This window comes from Sapajus apella, unplaced genomic scaffold, assembly GCF_009761245.1.
Source record: "Sapajus apella isolate SASKATOON/1434 unplaced genomic scaffold, GSC_monkey_1.0 scaffold44, whole genome shotgun sequence".
Classification (NCBI taxonomy): Eukaryota; Metazoa; Chordata; class Mammalia; order Primates; family Cebidae; genus Sapajus; species Sapajus apella.
In genome coordinates this window covers 12,254,573-12,275,219 of record NW_022436984.1, presented here as the reverse complement: position 1 = coordinate 12,275,219, position 20,647 = coordinate 12,254,573, and the positions used below count along the sequence as shown (strand labels likewise).

The following is a 20,647-nucleotide window of genomic DNA, read 5'->3' as shown; positions in this document are numbered from 1 at the left end:
CAGCCTTGGTGACAGAGTGAGACTCTGTCTAAAAAAAAAAAAAAAAAAGAGTATTCAGGTTTGTTTTTTTTTTTAATCACCTAGCGTGGTCTATTCTGGAAAATGTTTCATATGTACTTGAGAAGTATGTATGTTTTGTTATTGGGTGAAGTATTCTGTAGACATCTATTAGGTCTAGTTGGTTTAGAGTGTTAAGTCTTTTATTTTCTTGTTGATCCTCTGTCTAGTTGTTCCACCATTATTGAAAGTAAGGTATTGAAGCCTCCTACTATTATTATTGAATTGCCTAATTCTCTTTTCATTTCTGTCAGTTGTTGCTTTGTGTATTTTGGTGCCCTATTATTAGGTACATACGTGTTTTTCATTGTTATCTTTTCCTGATAGATTAACCCTTTTATCATTAAGAAATATCCCTATCTCTAGTAACATTTTTTGCTTTAAATTCTGTTTTGTCAGATATTAACATAGCCACTCCACTTTTCTTGTGGTTGCTGTTTGGCAAGATCATCTTTTTCCTTTTCATTTGTTGTGTCTTTGAATTTAAAGTGTCTCTCCTGCAGACAGCATATATTTGGATCATGTTTTTTAATCCAGTCTGCCAATCTCTGTCTTTTGATTGGACTGCTTTATTCTTTCACATTTATTTTTGTTATCTATATACTGGGAATTACATCTAATTCTATTCTACTTTTGGATGTCTCTATGTCTCATTGTCTATTTTTTCTTCTGTTCTTACTTTACGCTTTCATTTGCATTTAGTCATTAAGTGAATATTTTCTAATGTAGTATTTTTGTGATTGCTTTGAGGTTAATCATATACATCATAATTTATCAGAATCAGCTTCAGATTTATACTAGCTTAATTCTAGCAATATTACTATGGTTTGAATATTTATCCCTAAAGTTCATGTATTAGACATTTCATTTCTAATACAATAGGGTTAGGAGATGGAGCCCAATAAAAGGTAATTAGATCATGAGGGCAGAGCCCTCATTAATGGATTACTGTCACTAGCATGGGAGTGGTTAGTTATAGGAAGAGTGAGTTATTATAAAATACGTCTGGCTGCTGGTGCCTCTCTCTGTGTCATGCTCACTTCTGCCTTCCATCTTCCACCATGAGGTAACACTCGCCAGATGCCCGCATCATGCTCTTGGACTTCTCAGCCTCCATTACCATGAGCCAAATAAATTTCTATTGTTTATAAATTACCTAGTCTGTGGCATTCTGTTATAGCAGAAAACAGACTAAGACAGATATATAGAAGTATTAATTTTATATAGCTCTATTTTTTCCTCCCTTTTATAGTATTGTTATACATATTATATCTATTAATGTTATATACCCAACTATATATTGTTACAATTATTACTTTACCATCTGCGGTCATTTTCTCAGAATAGTACAGTTATGCTCCCACCAATCTTCTTTGTGCTGTTATTGGCAAATATATTACACACATATTACCTTCCTATAGGTTACAGGCCCAACATTACATCATATACATATTATCTTATATAATTCCTTTTTAAATCATTTCAAAGGAAAGAAGAAACAATACATTTATGCTGGTTTTCAAATAAATAAATATCCAGTATAAATTTTTTGTGTGTGTGCATTCCTTTATTACTGCGAACATACTTATAATGACTATTTTGAAGTCTTTTTCTGTTAAATCTGACATCTTGTCTCACTCACAGGCAATTTGTGCTTTTCCCCCTCAGTATATGGGTCATGCTTAAGTGTTTCTATGCATGCCTTGTGATTTTTTTGTTAACTTGTAGGTAACAAACTGTAACAACTCTGGGTACTGATTCTCCCCTTTCGGGGGCTTCTTATTGTTATTTGCTGGTTTAATTTTTAGTGACTGGCTAGATTATTTTAGTGAAGTCTGTTTCCCTCCTACGATTTTAAGCCTCTGCTCTTGCTCCTCTAGGAGGTACAGCTTTGGGTATGCCCATGGTTGATGGCTCAATTATTTTCAACAATGCTCTGGAGAGTAAATTCCTTTACAAACTAATCCAACCAAATTGTGACTTCTTTGAAGCACCGATTTCTGAGATCCAGATTCAATATTTTTTCCACCAAAAACGCATTTCCTAGTGATCTTATCCCTTGGTTTGTTTCCTGCAAACTAGTTGGCCAACAATCTAAACATATCTTTATTTATCCTGTAATCTCCTTTTCACCACAACCTCACTATTCTTTTTTTTCTTTTTTTTTTTTAAGACGGGGTTTCACCATGTTGGTCAGGCTGGTCTTGTACTCCGGACCCCAGGTAATCTGTGTGCCTTGGCCTCCAAAGTGCTTGGATTACAGGCGTGAGCCACCACACACAGCCCAACCTCACTATTCTTGAAAGTACTTTTAGGTTCGAACTTCTCCACATTCCATTGTAAGTGGAATCAATCCTTTGGAAAAAGATTAGGAGCTATCTGCTTTATGGCCTACTTCCCTTTTGCCCCTGGCAGAATCTCCAAACCCACGCGTATTCCTGATAGAGCATATGTAAATTTAAATTTTGTCAGAACATATATTAAATACATGAAAACTTCTCTTCTCAACTGTGGTTTTAAAAACCCTATACTAGGCTGGGTGCAGTGGCTCACACCTGTAATCCCAGCACTTTGGAATGCTGAGGTGCACAGATCACTTGAGATCAGGAGTTCAAGACCAGCCTGGCCAACATGGTAAAACCCCGTTTCTACTAAAAATACAAATATTAGCTGGGCTTGGTGGCAGGTGCCTGTAATCCTAGCTACTCCAGAGACTAGGGCAGGAGAATTGCTTGAACCCGGGAGGTGGAGGTTGCAGCGAGCCGAGATCGTGCCACTGTGCTCCAGCCTGGGCAACAGAGCAAGACTCCATCTCTATATAAATAAATAAATAAAACTCTATGTTAGACCTAACCAAATGAGAATCTAGGGTTAAATCCTAGACATGTGTGTTTTGAAACTTCTCCATGTGTTTATGATGTACATCTTTGGTTAAGAAATCTGTGTCGGAGGCATTCACTAAATGTAGTCCTGAGGTGGAAGTGCTTATAAATCTTTTGTGAAGATTTATCCATACTACCCCTAAACTGGCCGGCTCTTTTTATTTTGTAGTTTTTAATTTTTTTCACTGGAACAGATTCAGAATCCTGACCTAAGGCCATCTCTTTTTAGATCTGCATTTTCCTTTATTTCTTTAAAGTAGCCTATATTCATAAGTTTGGCAAACAAAGGATTATCATACATGTCTAGTTTTATAATGTTTACTTTAATTTTTTTCTCTTGCAGGTGAAAATGAGCTCTTCAGTAAGAAGAAAAGGCAAACCAGGCAAAGGAGGTGGAAAAGGGTCTTCTAGAGGAGGAAGAGGAGGCAGGAGTCACGCCAGTAAATCTCATGGGAGTGGTAGTGGTGGCGGTGGCGGTGGTGGTGGTGGAGGTGGCGGCAATAGAAAGGCCTCCAGTAGAATTTGGGATGATGGAGATGACTTTTGTATCTTCAGTGAATCACGGCGCCCTTCCAGGTCATTGTAACTCTTTAAATGTTTAAATATGGAAATGGTATTAATCCCCAATGTATGGGACAACAGATGGCTGAGAAGGGAAAAAAAGTCAAGTAATTCTGGTCAAATTAATTGTCCTCCTCTTTGTAGCCTTTTCTGAACGCATGATGGGAAATAACAGCTTTTGTGTATATGTAGGAATTATTTTAAGTATTCCTTAGGCATCATAGATTGATGTTAAAATGATGATGTTAACATTTTTATTTCTCTCTTTTTTAAATAGAGACAGGGTCTTGCTGTGCTGCCAGGCTGGTCTCAAACTCCTGGGCTTAAGCAATCCTACCACTTCAGCCTCTTAAAGTGTGGGAATTACAGGCATGAGCCACTGCCCCTGGCGTTTTTTTTTTAGTAATCAGAAATAAAGATAATTGGGTCTAATAAAGAAAGATAATTGGGTCTTACTAAAGAAATAAAGAAATAGGGCCTAATATTCACAAGGAAGGATGAAATTCAGTGGTTTTCATATTCCAATGCAGAATGAAATGAACCGCTCTTTGTGTGTAGCTTATTTCTTTTCAGAGCCTTATAGTGCAGAGGGAACCATCATTGACATTGCTTTTTCACAAGGATTCTTGACTTAGTGAAGCCCGATTTAATGATTAAGAATCTGATAAGTTTGGGTTTTTTTCTTTTTTAATTTCAAGATGGAGTCTTGCTCTGTGGCCCAGGCTGGAGCACAGTGGTACAATCTCGGCTCATTGCAACCTCTGTCTCCTGGGTTCAAGTGATTCTCCTGCCTCAGCCTCCCAAGTAGCTGGGATTACAGGCATGCACCACCACACCCAGCTAACTTTTGTATTTTTAGTAGAACAGGGTTTCACCATGATGGCTAGGCTGGTCTCAAACTCCTGACCTCAGGTGATATGCCCATCTTAGCCTCCCAAAGTGCTATGATTACAGGCATGAACCATTGTGCCTGGCCAAGAATCTGATAAGCTATTTTCTAGCAGTTCTGATATAATGAAGTCTGGTAAATACTGTAGAAAATGGAGAATCTCCTCACATTCATTGTCATCTTTTGTAAGATACATGATAATCCAATTGTATATTTGGGGACCCTAAGGAGAGTGTAAAAGTTCTGATCTCAAATATGTGTGTAATTTTCTTTTGTCCTCTACAGACCTAACAACAGTAACATAGGCAAAGGAGAGGCACGCCCAAAATGGAAACCCAAAGCCAAAGTACCCCTTCAGACTCTACATATGACTTCTGAGAATCAAGAGAAAGTGAAAGCTCTTCTCCGAGACCTGCAAGAACAAGATGCTGATGCTGGATCTGAGTAAATTGTTTTATTTGAGTAAATTATTATATTAAGGAAAATGTACTGGCAGTGTGAAGGTCCTGTGCATCTTTGGAATGCTGTGTCAGCACTGATTGTATTGTGGCCATATAATTAGTTGAAAGTGAGCCAAGAGAAATATGAGAATAATTATTCAACCACAATTTTAGAGTGAGTTTGTTTTGCAACATCCATGGGATTACCTTTTTATCATTATATTTTTTCAAGGCAGTGCTCATATGGATTCAGTAACTGATTTATCTGTAACCCTCCAGATAAACCCTTGTAATGAACAAGCAGAAGTAGTATTCTAGGAGCCAATATTGACCCAGTCAGGTGCAGTCTTAGGATTTGCTTGTCATGACCATCTGCCTAAAAGAAAGCTTTTACTCTTAAATCTTAGTCGTTTCCCACTACACTGCCTTTTGGCTCTTTTGCTTTGTGATTTCAGTTGGAGAAGTTAATTTCTTCCTTCCATTTACCAGAATTAATTTGTGGCCAGTCATGAACAGCTCATTTCCATCCTATCTACAAATCTCTTACCTGTTTTAGATTTAGAAAAGGAGATTATGCAGCAAAACAAAAAATTAGGAATTTTTGTTTTATGAATGAGAAGAGAGAGGATAGCCAAGGTTCCTGTGGTTAAGAACACAGGCTCTGGAATCTGTCTGCCTTTGATAAAATCTCTATTTGCCCCTTAATGTGTAATCTTAGGCAGTTTCTAATCCTCTCTGAGTTTTAGTTGATCATCTTAAAAAAAAATAGTACTTGGTACAGTTATTGGGAAGATTAAAGGAGTTAGTTTATATAAAGCACTTAATATAGTACCTGGCATTTGATAAATGTCTGGTAAATGTTAATTGCCAAGATATAAATTGATAGTTCAATATGGGACCAGACGTGGTGGCTCATGCCTGTAATCCTAGCACTTTGGGAGGCTGAGGCAGGTGGATCACAAGGTCAGGAGTTCAAGACCAGCCCGGCCAAGATGGTGAAACCCCGTCTCCATTAAAAATACAAAAAAATTAGCCGGTCGTGGTGGCAGGTGCCTGTAATCCCAGCTACTCAAGAGGCTGAGGCAAGAGAATCGCTTGAACCTGGGGGCCGAGATCACACTGCTGCACTCCAGCCTGGGCAACAGAATGAGACTGTCTCAAAAAAAAAAAAAAATAGTTCAATATAAGATTAAATCAGCAACTGAAGAGTAGTCAGGATCCTATGAATTAAATTCTTAAACCTTTGCTAAATTTTTGTTTGAAGTAAGTAGAAAGTAATGTCTAATAAATGAAAATGTTACCTTTGCTAGAAGAGGCATTTCTGGGGAGGAGGAAGATGATGAGCCTGATTGCTGTAACGATGAACGGTACTGGCCAGCTGGACAGGAACCTTCCCTTGTTCCTGACTCAGATCCTGTGGAATATGCTGGCTTAGCCCCAGTGGAGCGTCATATTCCAGAATTTACAGTCTCGCCATTTGCAGTGCAAAAACTTTCCAGGTGATTGCTTTGATCATTTATGGGAGTTGGGAAAGAATTCAAGGAAACCGAAATCACATAAAGCCAACACGGCCAGGTGCGGTGGCTCATGCCTGTAATCCCAGCACTTTGGGAGGCCAAAGTGAAACCCCATCTCTACTAAAAATACAAAAATTAGGGAGGCGTGGTGGCAGGTGCTGTAATCCCAGCTACCAGGAACCTGAGGCACAAGAATCGCTTGAACCTGGGAGGCGGAGGATGCAGTCAACTGACATTACACCACTGCACTCTAGCCTGGGTGACAGAGCACGACTCTGTCTCAAAAAAAAAAAAAAAAGAAAAACCAAAAACAAAAACCCAGCTACCCCTTTTTGTATACTTTCCTATTGTGTGGGTTCCAGCAGTGCCTGATAGGCCTAATATTCTATCTTATTGGATGGGGGCATTCAGGAGGGCTTGTTGTTATCGGGGATACTTTTTCAAAATATAAGCCTTGCCTACGTATAGTCATAACTTCATATAAACATATTTAAGTGAATTTTACTGTAATGCTGTGATACTGCTTTTTATGTGTCATTTTTATCATGTTTTTCCTTTGACAGGTATGGTTTCAGTGTTGAACGCTGTCAAGCAGTCCTGAGGATATGTGATGGAGATGTGGGAGCATCACTAGAGCATCTCCTTACTCAGTGTTTTTCAGAGACATTTGGAGAGAGGATGAAGATCTCTGAGGCAGTCAACCAGATAAGCTTGGATGAGTGTGTAGAACAGCGACAGGAAGAGGCGTTTGCTCTCAAGTCCATCTGTGGAGAAAAATTTATAGAAAGAATTGAGAATAGAGTCTGGACCATTGGATTAGAACTGGAGTATTTGACAAGTAGATTCCGCAAATCCAAGCAAAAAGAAAATACCAAAAATGTACAAGAGAATTCACTTGAAATCTGTACATTTTACCTCAAAGGAAATTGTAAATTTGGATCAAAATGCAAATTCAAACATGAAGTGCCCCCAAATCAAATTGTTGGAAGAATAGAAAGAAGTGTAGATGATTCTCATCTTAATGCTAATGAAGATGCATCTTTTTTATATGAACTTGAAATTCGATTTTCTAAAGACCACAAATATCCCTACGAAGCTCCCCTCGTGGCATTTTATTCCACCAATGAGAACCTACCTCTGGCTTGTCGTTTACATATTTCTGAGTTTCTTTACGACAAGGCCTTGACATTTGCGGAAACTTCAGAACCTGTTGTGTATTCTTTGATAACCCTGTTAGAGGAAGAATCGGAAATAGTCAAGTTGCTAACGAATACCCATCACAAGTATAGTGTCCCTCCTGTGAACTTTCTGCCAGTACCCTCTAGGACCAGAATAAATAATCCTGCCTGTCAGAAACCAGTGATTCCAAATAATTCTTTTGTTTCTAATCAAATTCCAGAAGGTATGTAAAGCATTGATCTTGTGGAGGGAGGCATTCAGAATGATGGGTTTAGAAGCCAAAGCTTTTAAGGCTGGTCTAGGATGGCTTAGTGATCTTGAGCAAGCTGAACAAGTCATTCAGTCCTATGGGCAAAAAGGAATGAGAATTCCCTGAAATATAATTGTGTCTGACTTTAATTGTAAGGCCCAATTGTGTTGTTTAAGGCCTAATTGTGTTGCTATGGTTGGGTTCCCTGAGTTGAAAGTTTGTAGTGATGTATGTTTAACTATATAAAATCTGAGGCTTGGAAGAAACTTAACTTAATTCCTTTGGTTTTCATATGTTTTATTTAATTCCTTTGATTTTGATATGTTTACTTCTTATGCTGTATACTGGATTACTTTCAAATGAATTTTTAGAGATATTTTGCTTTCTATACCACTATCCATACCCTCCTGCTTTTGGTATACTAGACCCCCAGAATTCATTAGGGATAGCTCTATGAATCCCTAAATCCTCAAATACTTGTGTAAGCTAGCTTTGTCTAGATCCAGGTTTACTGTGCAGATTCTTTTTTTTTTTAATTGAGATAGAGTTTCACTCTTGTTACCCAGGCTGGAGTGCAGTGGTACAGTCTTGGCTCACTGCAACTTCTCCCTCCTGGATTCAAGCGATTCTCTTGCCTCAGCCTGCCGAGTAGCTGGGATTACAGGTGCCTGCCACCACGCCTGGCTGTTTTGTATTTTTGTATTTTTAGTAGACCACATTGGTCAGGCTGGTCTCAAACTCCTGACCTCAGGTGATCTGCCTGCCTCAGCCTCCCAGTGCTGGAATTACAGGAGCTACCACACCTGGCCTACTGTGCAGATTCTTACACCACAAGTAAGCCCCTTTCAAAGAATTATTGGCTGAGGCAGGAGGATTGCTTGAGCCCAGGAGTTTGAGGCAAGCCTGGGCAGCATAGCGAGACCTTGTCTCTACAAAATATATATATTTTCTTAGCTTGTCAGCCATGGTTGTGCACTCCTGTGAGTCCCAGGTAGACAAGAGGCTGATGTCAGGGGGGTCACTTCAGCCTGGGAGGTGGAGGCTGCAGTGAGCCATTGTACTTCAGCCTTGGAGACAAAGACTCTATCTCTTAAAAAAAAAAAAGGAAAAAGAAAACAAAAGGATGCTCTTTTATTTGTTGCTATCTATCTTTCTTCTAGAGAAACAAAAGTTTTTATTATTTCATAAGAGTTCCTTGGTAAACTTCAGTAAGTAGAGAACAGTGATACTGTACTGAGATGTGGCTGCTGGTCAGTTAGCCAATTTCACTCACTAACCACCCAACCCATTCCCAGATGCCAGCTTCTAGCACATGGGATTCAAATATGTTCCTTGGGAAGTGACAATTAAGTGCCATGGACTTTTTTTCTAAAATAATAGTTTTATTGAGACATAATTTATATACCATAAAATTCACTCTTTTAAAGTATACAATTCAGTGGTTTTTAGTATTTTACAGAGTTATACAACCATGACCACCTTCTAATCCCAGGATGTTATCACCCCCAAAAGAAACCCTGTATTCATATACCCATAGTAGTCTCTCATTTTCCCCTTCCCCCAGCCCCTGACAACCACAAATCTGCTGTCTATCTCTACGGGTTTGCCTACTCTGGACATTTCATAGAAATGGAATTATACAATATGCAGCTTTTTGACATGGGCTTCTTTCACTTAGCATAATGTGTTCAAGGTTCATTCATGTACTAGTACAAATCAGTATAGCATTCCTTTTTATTAGTGAATAATAGTCTATTGTGTGGACATACCACATTTTGTTCATTGATTCATCATTTGATAGACATTTGGGTTCTTTTATGTTGTGGGATTTGGGGACACTTGAAAATAGTCGAAACATTCACTACTAATTCTTTTAATGTTAATTACTTTGTTTTAATTTAGTTTAAAAATAATCACTTATGCTTGGTAAAAGTTTATTTGAGGATGCATTTTAAGTTCCTTAGTAATAGAAATACTAGAAATGAATGAACTTAACTTTATTCAAGTTTTAACTTTTTCTCCATTTTGACTTTTTGTTGTTGACACTCTGTTAAACAGCAACTTTCCTTTTTGTTAAAGAAAGGGCTCCATATTGAAATGTTTCCTTTTATTTCCTTTAAGTTGAGAAAGAATCAGAATCTGAGGAGTCAGATGAGGATGAAGGTCCTGCACCTGTTATAGTAGAGAATGAAAGCTATGTGAACCTTAAGAAAAAGATTTCCAAAAGATATGACTGGCAGGCAAAGTCAGTATATGCTGAAAATGGTAAAATCTGCAAGCAGTTCCGAATGAAACAGGTAGGATATGCTGAGAGAATGATTAGCATTGCTTCCCTAATATCCGGATGATGGGTTTAGGAATTAGGAAGCTTTGGCTACCCTCCCTAATGTTCTTTTGGTTCTTTTTCTCCCTAAGTGGTCAAAGTTTCTATAGACCACAGCAAACTTGGGAGCATATGCTAGATGGTTTTGGAAAATCCTATAGCTGGTACATATCAAATACACACATATATGCCAAATAGTCTCAGAATCATGTGCCTTTGGTACTGTGATGGACAGTCTGGTATGTAAAAGGAATAGCAAGACTGTGGTTTAATGGCCAGGCACAGTGGCTCACACCTGTAGTCCCAGTGATTTGGGAGGCTGAAGCAGGTGGATCACCTGAGGTCAGGAGTTTGAGACCGTCCTGGCCAACATGGCGAAACCCCGTCTCTACTAAAAATACAAAAATTAGCCAGACATGGTGGCGGGTGCCTGTAATCCCAGCTACTCAGGAGGCTGAGGGATGAGAATCACTTGAACCCTGGTAGTAGAGGTTGCAGTGAGCCAAGATGGCACCACTGCACTCCAGCCTGTGCAACAGAGCAACACTTCATCTCAAAAAAAAAAAACAAAAACAAAAAACAAACAAAAAAAATACTGTGATTTAGAGCCAAGCAGGCCTGGTAGCACATGCCTTTAGTCTCAGCTACTTGGAAGTCTGAGGCAAGAGGATTACTTAAGACAAAGCCAGCCTGGACAACACAGTGAGACCCTGTCTCTAAAAACAAAACGAAACAAATATTGTGATTTACATTAGAAAAATTAATATATAAAAGGAGAAGGATAAGAAAGGACTTTTACCCTGTTTCAAAGACTCAAAGGATAAATAATGTGCCCAAGGTCACATGGCTAGTAAGTGGTTTAGCCAATTGCATTTCTAAAGTCCATTTTGTTTTTACCCCATTCACGTGAAGATTGTTTTAAAAGAATTCATAAGTGAACTCTGAGGGCAAAGTTAGAGATAGGGCAGAGGCAAGTTGCTTAATCAATATGGAAATTGGATTAAATGTTCTCTAAGGGCCCTTCCAGTTCTAAAGTCCTGTGAGTCTGATTTTTAACACTGTATAATATCATCACATCTGTAGTGTAATGTCCATAGAACATCAAAATGTATATAAATTGCACTGTAGATGATAGAAATAAAAAATTAGATATTCAATTTGATCAGTGTGATAAGTTTATGATAAAATTATATGTAGGAAGTGGCATGTTCCTGTAAATTTTATTATTCAAAAGTATAGCCATAGTTTTAATAAACAAGGCAATATTTATAGTATCGGCCATTAAATATGAAATTGATTTACATAGTTGTAGTGATTGGCCAAAAATAACCCTTTAGTGAGTGCTTTTCTATTATTGATTTAGGTAAAAATATGATATTGTTTACAGCTATGCTGTCTGATATGGTAGCCCCTACCCATGTTTGGCTGTTTAATATTAATTAATTAAAATTAAAACTTCTATGCGTCATTACACTGTTCACACTTCAAGTGCTCAATAGACACATGTGGCCAGGGGTTGTTGTATTGGACAGCACAGGTATAGAACATTTCCATCAACACAGAAAGTTCTATTGGACAGTGCTGGTATAGAGACTCTTGCTAGAAAGAACTGGATATGTGCTAAGCAAGAGGGCTTTATTTCACTCAGAAAATCATTCAGTTTATTCAAATGTTGGAAAACTATTTAATGTACAGATTCCACAGCTCACTCTGAGTAAAGACCTCTACATCCAATCCCAACAAATCCAGCAAAGGATCACTCAAGGTCAGGAGTTCAAGACCATCCTGGGCAACATAACGAGACCTTGTCTTGATAATTAAATTAAAAAAAAAAAAAGCTGTAATCCCAGCACTTTGGGAGACCAAGGCAGGTGGATTGCTTGAGCACAGGAGTTGCCAGGCCAGCCTGGGCAACATGGTGAAATCCTGTCTCTACAAAAAAATACAAAAATCTGGGTATAGAGGGACATACCTGTAGTCCCAGCTACTTGGGAGCCTGAGGCAGGAGGATGGATAGAGGCTGGGAAGTGGAGATTGGAGTGAGCTGTGATCACACCACTGCACTCCAGCGTGGCAAGAGTGAGACCCTGTCTCAAAAAAAAAAAAAAAAAAAGGTAACCCAACTGATGTCTTATCTTTGATTTTATTAGGCTTCCAGACAATTCCAGTCCATTCTGCAAGAGAGACAATCACTCCCTGCTTGGGAAGAAAGAGAAACCATCCTTAACTTACTGTGTAAGCACCAGGTGGTTGTCATAAGTGGTATGACTGGGTAAGAATGCAATTTATTCATATGCAGCTTTCATCTATAAATATTATATGCACCCTGTTTACCATAACCAGTTCAACTTTTTAAAAACTGTAGCTGGATTTATGGGCATTATATACCTCTGCCTTGAGACATAAGGCAAAAAAATCTAGCTGAAGACTTTTAACAAGGCTCATGTTTAAATTTAAAGGATAGTTCTAGAACATTTAGCTTGAAAGCTTTTCATCTTCTGAATTTATTCTGATTTCCTGTTGCCCAGGCTGGAGTGCAGTGGCATGATCTCGGCTCACTGCAACCTTTGCCTCCCAGGTTCAAGTGATTCTCATACCTCAGCCACCCAAGTAGCTTGGGTGACAGGTGTGCACCACCATACCCAGCTAATTTTCTTGTGTTTTTAGTAGAGACGGGAGTTTTACCATGTTGGCTAGGCTAGACTCGAACTCCTGGCCTCAAGTGATCCAGTCGCCTCCACCTCCCAAATTGCTGGGATTAAGTTACCATGCCCAGCCATTTTTTTTCTTTTAGAAACAACTTAATGATGGTGCATTATTTTTCCTGTTTCACATTCGCCATATATTACGCAAACCTATTTAGCAGGGACAAGTTGCAAACTTAATTTAATTCTTTGTTCAAGAGTATACAATAATAATTACATTTGTGTCCAGACTCAGTGATATGGTAATAATCTGTATCATCTAGTTGATCTTTTTAACCTCAGCCTAATCATAGCCAAATTAATACATATCAAAGGGAAAAATGTAAAATATTTTGATAATCATAAGCTAATATTCCTTTTCTTCAGGGTTTGTGTGTAGAGTTTACATTCCTGGAAGTATTTACAGACCTTAATCTAATAGTCCCAGTTTTACAAATATTACTAAACTATTATTTGATTGTCCTTTTGATTGGAGTGCAAATTCCTAGAATTTCTCACCTCTAGGTAGTAAGTCAGAAGGTGGTTTTAGAAAATACCTGAATCTCAAAAAAAAAAAAAAAAGAAAGAAAGAAAATACCTGAATCTGAACAACTTGTATTCTAATTAGCTTTATCACTTTCCTCATCCATATGGTTACTTCTTTAATTAACTAGCCTTTGAAAACTTCATTTTAAGACTTATTTGTTTTAATATACAGATGTGGGAAAACCACACAGATTCCACAGTTTATTCTGGATGATTCTCTGAATGGACCACCTGAGAAGGTAGCCAACATCATCTGTACCCAACCCCGACGAATCTCTGCAATCTCGGTTGCTGAACGTGTTGCTAAAGAAAGAGCAGAGAGGGTGGGTCTGACGGTGGGATACCAGATTCGGTTAGAAAGTGTCAAGGTTTGTATGCTCTGCTTATTTCCTGGTAACAGAAATTTACGATTTTTAGGTATAAAGAGTTTGGGACGTTAGGAGATTTGTGGGCAATTTAGGATATATACTTTCAGGTTATTTTTAAATTAATGATCACCTTCAGTAGGGGTGAAGTCTTTTTAGAAATATTTTGGTATAAAAACTCTTATTTGGTTGTACTAAATTTCCTCTATAAAGCTTTTTATTTTTTATTGGCAGAACTCATGTAGTAAAGACTGTTTTGCTCTTGAACTTGGGACTTAATCCATTTAACCAAATAAGGAGCAGACAAATTGAGAACTGATTTCATTATTCACTGTTTTTTAATGCTTTTTATGAAAATCTTAACATTTTGATATGAAGTAGAAAGACTGTTATTACTGTCTCTGGCAAGAAACTATATTTAGTATGGTTTCCTATTAAATGGAACTGCTGGTATTTTCAATATTATTATCACTATCTATTCAAATGACTTTCCAGTAATGTTTCCTTTTTTTGAAAATTTTATTAATGATTTATATTACCCTTTTATGTGTAAGTCCTCAGCCACCAGACTGTTATACTGCACCACAGGAGTGCTGCTGAGAAGGCTAGAAGGAGATACAGCTCTACAAGGAGTCTCCCATATCATTGTTGACGAAGTTCATGAGAGGACAGAAGAAAGGTAAAACAAAGATTTTCCCAGTGAACACCCACACACATGAAATGAAAGCATGGCTGAAAAAATTGTTTTTTAGTTCCAATTCAGTTTTATGGAGCTAGTAATGGTAATTTGCCACAAGGAAAGCTATGTTAGTGAAGAGCACCTGCTTTCCTGGTTTCCAGGGTCTATAACACTAAAAAGGGCAGCACATGCTCATCACTTACTAGATGGAGTCACCCTATTAGGTTAGAAGGTGTATTTCACACCATCCTGGGCATTATGCTAAGTTGAATACTGTGTTTAGTAGAAATAACAGATGTTATGCATTCTGTGGCTGAACGTATCTTCTTCCTTCCTTGTTTATTTGGTCAGTTATTCATTCCTGACATTGATTCATGTACTTATTGAGCCTGCATTAAATGCCAAGTGACATAGTTGCTGGGGATACAGTGATGAACAAGCATGTATAGCTCCCCCTTATCTCTTACAGTCTGGTAGAGAAAACAAATAATGAATAAGTAAACAAATAATTGCAAATTGGAATAAGTATTATGAAAGAATAAATGGCATGCTGTGTTTGGAGGGAGAGACCCATAGATGCGCAAAGATCATATCTCTGTAAGATGACATTTAAATTGAAAACTGAAGTAGGGCCAGGTGCGGTGGCTCACACCTGTAATTCCAGCACTTTGGGAGGCCAAGGCAGATGGATCACAAGGTCAGCAGTTCAAGACCAGCGTGACCAACATGGTGAAACCCTATCTCTACTAAAAATACAATAATTAGCTGGGTGTGGTGGTGTGCGCCTGCAATCCCAGCTACTCAGGAGGCTGAGGCAGAAGAATCACTTGAACCCAAGAGGCAGAGGTTGCAGAGCCAAGATCATGCCACTGCACTCAAGCTTGGGTGACAGAGCAAGATTCTGTCTCAAAAAAAAAAAAGAAAACTGAAGTATGGCAGGGTGTGATGGCTCACACCCATAATTCCTGCGCTTTGGAAGGCCAAGGTGGGAGGATCGCTTGAGCTCAGGAGTTAGAGCCCCAGCCTGGGCCACATAGTGAGACCATGTCTCTATGAAAAGTAAAAAAAAAAAAAAAAAAAATTAACCAGGCATGGCAGCTCACATGAATGGTCCCAGCTACTTGGGAGGTTGATGCAGGGGAATCAACTGAGCCCACAGGTTGAGGCTGCAGTGAGCTGTGATAGTGCCACTGCACTCCGGCCGGGTCAACAAAGCAAGACCCTGTCTAAAAGAAAGAAACAAAGAAAGAGAGAGAGAGAGAGAAAAAGAAAACTGAAATATGAGAGAGAGAGAGAGAGACGGAAAGAAAGAAAGAAAGAAGAAAGAAAGAAAGAAAGAAAGAGAGAGAGAGAGAGAGAGAAAGAAAGAAAGAAAGAAAGAAGAAAGAAAGAAAGAAAAGAGAGAGAGAAAGAAAGAAAAGAGAGAGAGAAAGAAAGAAAAAGAAAGAAAGAAAGGAAAGAAAGGGAGAGAGAGAGAAAGAAAGAGAGAAAGAAAGAAAGAGGGAAAGAGGAGAAAAGAAAAGAAAGAAGGAAAACTGAAATATGAGAGGGAATCCCATGTGACAAATGGGGGCAAGGAAAGCATGTTTGAAGTGGGAAGGGGCTTTATGAGTCCAGAAACAAGGAAGGCCAGTGCTGCTGCGGTGTAGCAGCAAAGGGGAAAATAGCACAGGGAAGAAGCAGCAGGAGCCAGATTTTTCAGGGCCTTAAGCACCGTGAATAATAAAGCATGTGGGTTTTATCTTATGAAATTAGAAGTCATTAAAGGGTGAGGCGTAAAATAAAAATTCTTGCCAGGTATGATGGTACATGCTTGTAGTTCCAGCTACTGAGGAGGCTGAGGTAGGAGGATTGCTTAAGTTCAGGAGTTCAAGGCTGTAGTGTGCTATGATTGCACCTGTGAACAGCCACTTCAGCCTGGGAAATATCGTGAGACTCCATCTCTTAAAAAAAAACAAATTATAAGTCTCAATATTTTAAGTACTGAGAAGGACCAGGAAGACAGATAGCATGAATCATAGTTTGTCATGTGAATCATGCCCTAGAACAGTAAAAGCAAACTAGTGGGAGACTGAGGTGGGTGGATCACCTGAGGTTGGGAGTTTGAGACCAGCCTGATCAACATGGAGAAACCCTGTCTCTACTAAAAATGCAAAAAATTAGCCAGGTGTGGTAGTGCATGCCTGTAATCTCAGCTACTCGGTAGGCTAAGGCAGGAGAATCGCTTGAACCCAGGAGGAGAGGTTGCAGTGAGCCAAGATCACGCCATTGCACTCCAGCCTGGGCAACAAGAGCGAAACTCCATTTCAAAAAAAAAAAAAAACTAGTGGGGAAAAAAGAGAAAGTCCTGTGAAAATTATGAAGTTTTCCCAAAAAGTATTATATTACTATAAATATCTTGAGAAGAAGAAAAAAAGTCTAAGTAAATTTGGTGGACTGATAGGAAAGCAGAAAATAGCTAAAAGCAAAATGTTAAGAAAAAATGAAGGAAATGAACTTGAAGACCCAACTACGGCAGACAAATGTTTTTAAGAATTGAACAGGAGCTGGGCACAGTGGCTAATTCCTATAATCCAGCACTTTGGGAGGTCAAGGTGGATGGATAACTTGAGGTCAGGAGTTCAAGACCAGCCTGACCAATATGGTGAAACCCCATCTCTACTAAAAATAGCCAGGCATGGTGGCAGGCGCCTGTAGTCTCAGCAGCTACTAGGAGGCTGAGACAGGAGAATCGCTTGAACCCAGAAGGTGGAGGTTGCAGTGAGCCGAGATCACACCACTGCATTCCGGCCTGGGCGACAGGGCAAGACTCTGTCTCAAAAAAAAAAAACCAAAACAGAATTGAACAGGGAAGACATTTAACCAGAAGAACTATTAGAAGAAATAATGCATTACTATATTAGTAAATAAGAAATAGGAAGTAATTAGAAACTAAAGAAAGCAGACTTTTAGATAAAAAGAATAAACCAAAAGAAAAAGAAATAATTCCTAGAACAAGACCACAATAAGTATTAAATAACTATACAGAAAACACTGGCAATCTTTAAGGGGCAAATAATGTTTTTGTAGAAACTCCAGAAAACAATGGAAAAAAAATTAATGGTAAATAATGTCATTTTGCAGCTGTTGGAAATGAATATCTGAAAGAAGTAATATTTTTAACAAAATCACTGAACAACTTGGAAGAGAAAACCAAATAAAACATTCTCTCAGACTAATGGTATTTAAATGAGTGAGTTATAAAGATAAATTTAAACTTTTAGGGAAAAGTATATCCAGTATAATTTTGAATATGAAGAATAGCTTTGAATTCTTTAACATTTGTACTTCCACAAACTTAAAGAAATGAGAGCATAGCACTGGATTTGGTTCCTGGCTAAAATAGGAGAAAGATTTTTATAAAACCTAATGATCTGTAGAATATGAGCAGTTGAAAATTCAAAAGATTTTCACATCTGAATAAAGGTAAATTACACAGTGGAGAAGGGTACTTCAAACATTTAAAAATACCAGTTTACAGGAAAGGGTATACAAATTACAGGAAAAAGTAGAAGAATATTTGCTAACTGATTGAAAAAAGCAAAAACTAATAAAATCTAGGAATAAAACTCAGTAAAAATATTGACAAGATTAAAGGTTGAATGTAGAAAGATGACAGTTGTGTTAGTTTGAAATTTTAATAAACTTTCTAATCACAGAGATAACATGATTATTCTAAAGCATTTAGTAGATACCAAAAAATGTAAGAGAAGAATCTCTGTCCCCTGTAAAATTGCTAGTTACATGTTATAATTTTGGTCTCTTTTTTTGTGGGAGTATATTAGGAGTTAGAAGAGAGCTATGGTAGAAAGAGATGTATTTCCACAAACACTATTGGGATTATATGGTTTTGTTGTGCTGCTTTTGATTGAACAGAATGATAGCATGAGCTAATGAATTATCCCTTTTTTTTTTAAACAGAGTCTCCACTCACTGCAGCCTCTACCTCCTGGGTTAAAGCAATCCTTCTGCCTCAGCCTCCCAAGTTGGCCAGGCTTGTCTTGAACTCCTGAGCTCAAGTGATATCCTCACCTTGGCCTCCCAAAGTGCTGGGATTACAGGTGTGAGCCACCATGCCCAGCTGAATTATCTGTAAAATTAATAATTACATAAGGAAATTCTGAAGTCTGGATATACCGTAAATTACTTAACTATTTGTTGTTGTTAGATTATTTCCCTGAAAAAGAAACAAAAATAGTGATAAATGTAATTAAATTAGCTCATTAAAAAGAGCTAAGTAGTATAAGAATATGTTTTCATTAAAAACGCAGGCAGGCCGGGCGCGGTGGCTCAAGCCTGTAATCCCAGCACTTTGGGAGGCCGAGGCGGGTGGATCACGAGGTCAAGAGATCGAGACCATCCTGGTCAGCATGGTGAAACCCCGTCTCTACTAAAAATACAAAAAATTAGCTGGGCATGGTGGTGTGTGCCTGTAATCCCAGCTACTCAGGAGGCTGAGGCAGGAGAATTGCCTGAACCCAGGAGGCGGAGGTTGCGGTGAGCCGAGATCACGCCATTGCACTCCAGCCTGGGTAACAAGAGCGAAACTCCGTCTCAAAAAAATAAATAAATAAAAATAAAAATAAAAACCCAGACAGGCCAGGTGCTGTGGCTCACACCTACAGGCCTCTCATTCCAAGATTACTGACTATATGTTCAAAAATCCTGCACTTTGTGAGGCCAAGGCATGAGGATCACTTGAGCCCAGGATTTTGAGACCAGCCTGGGCAACATAGGGAGACACTGTCTTTACTGTAAAAACAAAAACAAAAAAATTAACCCGAGCTTCTTGGGAGGTTGAGGCAGGAGGATCACTTGAACCCAGAAGTTCAAGGCTGCAGTGAGCCATGATTATGCCACTGCACTACAGCCTGGGTGACAGAGTAAAACTTTGTTTCAAAAAAAAAAAAAAAATAGAAAAGAAAAATATTACAGATAAAGTGAAAGTTCCTCTTAATACTCCAAACCACTCTCAGTTCCTTTCTTAGAAGTAAACTCGTAATATATCCTTCTATGCATGGATGCAGATGTTTACTTTGTTAGTAATAGTTACTTTTGTTTTCTGACCTTTTTTTCTTACATGGATGATATATTCATTTAGTAAGTCAATGAATATTCATTAAGTACTTACTATGTCCCAGGTGTTGCTGTAGATCCTGGAGTAGTGAATAAAATTCTTGTCCATGTAGAACTTCTAGTGGGAGAGCTCATCAATAAGCAAGATAATTAAGTAAAATACAGAGTATGGTTAGTGCTAAGAAAAAAAAAATAAAGCAGAAAAAAAGACAATAGAAATGCAAGGGAGGAGGACATTTGAAACTTTAAATACGGTAGCCAAGGAAGTCCTCACTGAAAAAATGTCTTTGGAGTAAGGACTTGAAGGAAGTGACAGAGCTACCTGTGTGAAGGACTAAGAGAAGCCCAGTAATCCAGGCAGATTAATAACATGTACAAAAGACCCAAGGTACATACCTCAAAGACAGCAAGGAGAGCAGTGAGCCGTTGCTGAGTGAATGAGAGAGAGAGAGAGCACTAGGAAAAGATGGGGGGCATGGGGTACAGACCATGCCATATAGAGCCTTGTTAGTAAGGACTCTAAGGAGTCATTGGATTTTATGTAGAAGAGTGGCATTGATTTTTCTTTTATTTTTCTTTTTTGGTTTAAGAGATGAGGTCTTCCTATATTGGCCACGTTGATCTTGAACTCCTGGCCTCAAGCATTCCTCCCACCTCAGCCTCCCAAACTGCTAGGATTACAGGTGTGAGCCACTGCACCTGGTCAGCACAATAGATGGACATTCAAAGAGCATTATTGATTGGCTGTAATGAGAACAGATTGCATGGGGGCAGGGGCCAAGAGACCAATTAGGGTGGTGTTATTCTGCAGTGCATATTATTCCAGACAATTTGGGATTTTTCCTACTAACGATATGTCTTAGGGATGTATTCCTTAAGGAATAACCTCTACCTTATTCCTTGTATCTGCCTCATGTTATTCCATAGACTGGATGATATTGTTATAATTAACCATTTCTCAGTTGATGGACATTTGGGTAGTTTCTATTGTTTCATTATTACAAACAATGCTATAATGAAAACCTTTGTATATGCCTCTTTGTGCACATGTAGATGTCAAGAAGTAGAATTGGCCGGGCGCAGTGGCTCAAGCCTGTAATCCCAGCACTTTGGGAGGTCAAGAGATCGAGACCATCCTGGTCAACATGGTGAAACCCCGT

At 38.5% G+C, this 20,647-nt stretch overlaps 1 protein-coding gene across 4 annotated transcripts in view; it reads left to right on the top strand.

Moving 5' to 3' along the window:
- The window catches only part of DHX57 (DExH-box helicase 57), a 77,998-nt gene that overhangs the window by 2,858 nt on the left and 54,493 nt on the right, over positions 1-20,647 (top strand). For 3 of the 4 annotated variants that reach the window (XM_032239364.1, XM_032239366.1, XM_032239365.1), the window contains exons 2-9: positions 3,283-3,515; positions 4,675-4,833; positions 6,140-6,328; positions 6,910-7,748; positions 9,897-10,072; positions 12,249-12,370; positions 13,501-13,696; positions 14,248-14,372. In XM_032239364.1, coding sequence (XP_032095255.1) covers positions 3,289-3,515; positions 4,675-4,833; positions 6,140-6,328; positions 6,910-7,748; positions 9,897-10,072; positions 12,249-12,370; positions 13,501-13,696; positions 14,248-14,372 — 2,033 coding nt within the window. In that variant the 5' untranslated portion in view covers positions 3,283-3,288. The remainder of the gene's footprint in view (positions 1-3,282; positions 3,516-4,674; positions 4,834-6,139; positions 6,329-6,909; positions 7,749-9,896; positions 10,073-12,248; positions 12,371-13,500; positions 13,697-14,247; positions 14,373-20,647) is intronic. The other variant, XM_032239367.1, reaches the window with a different exon arrangement.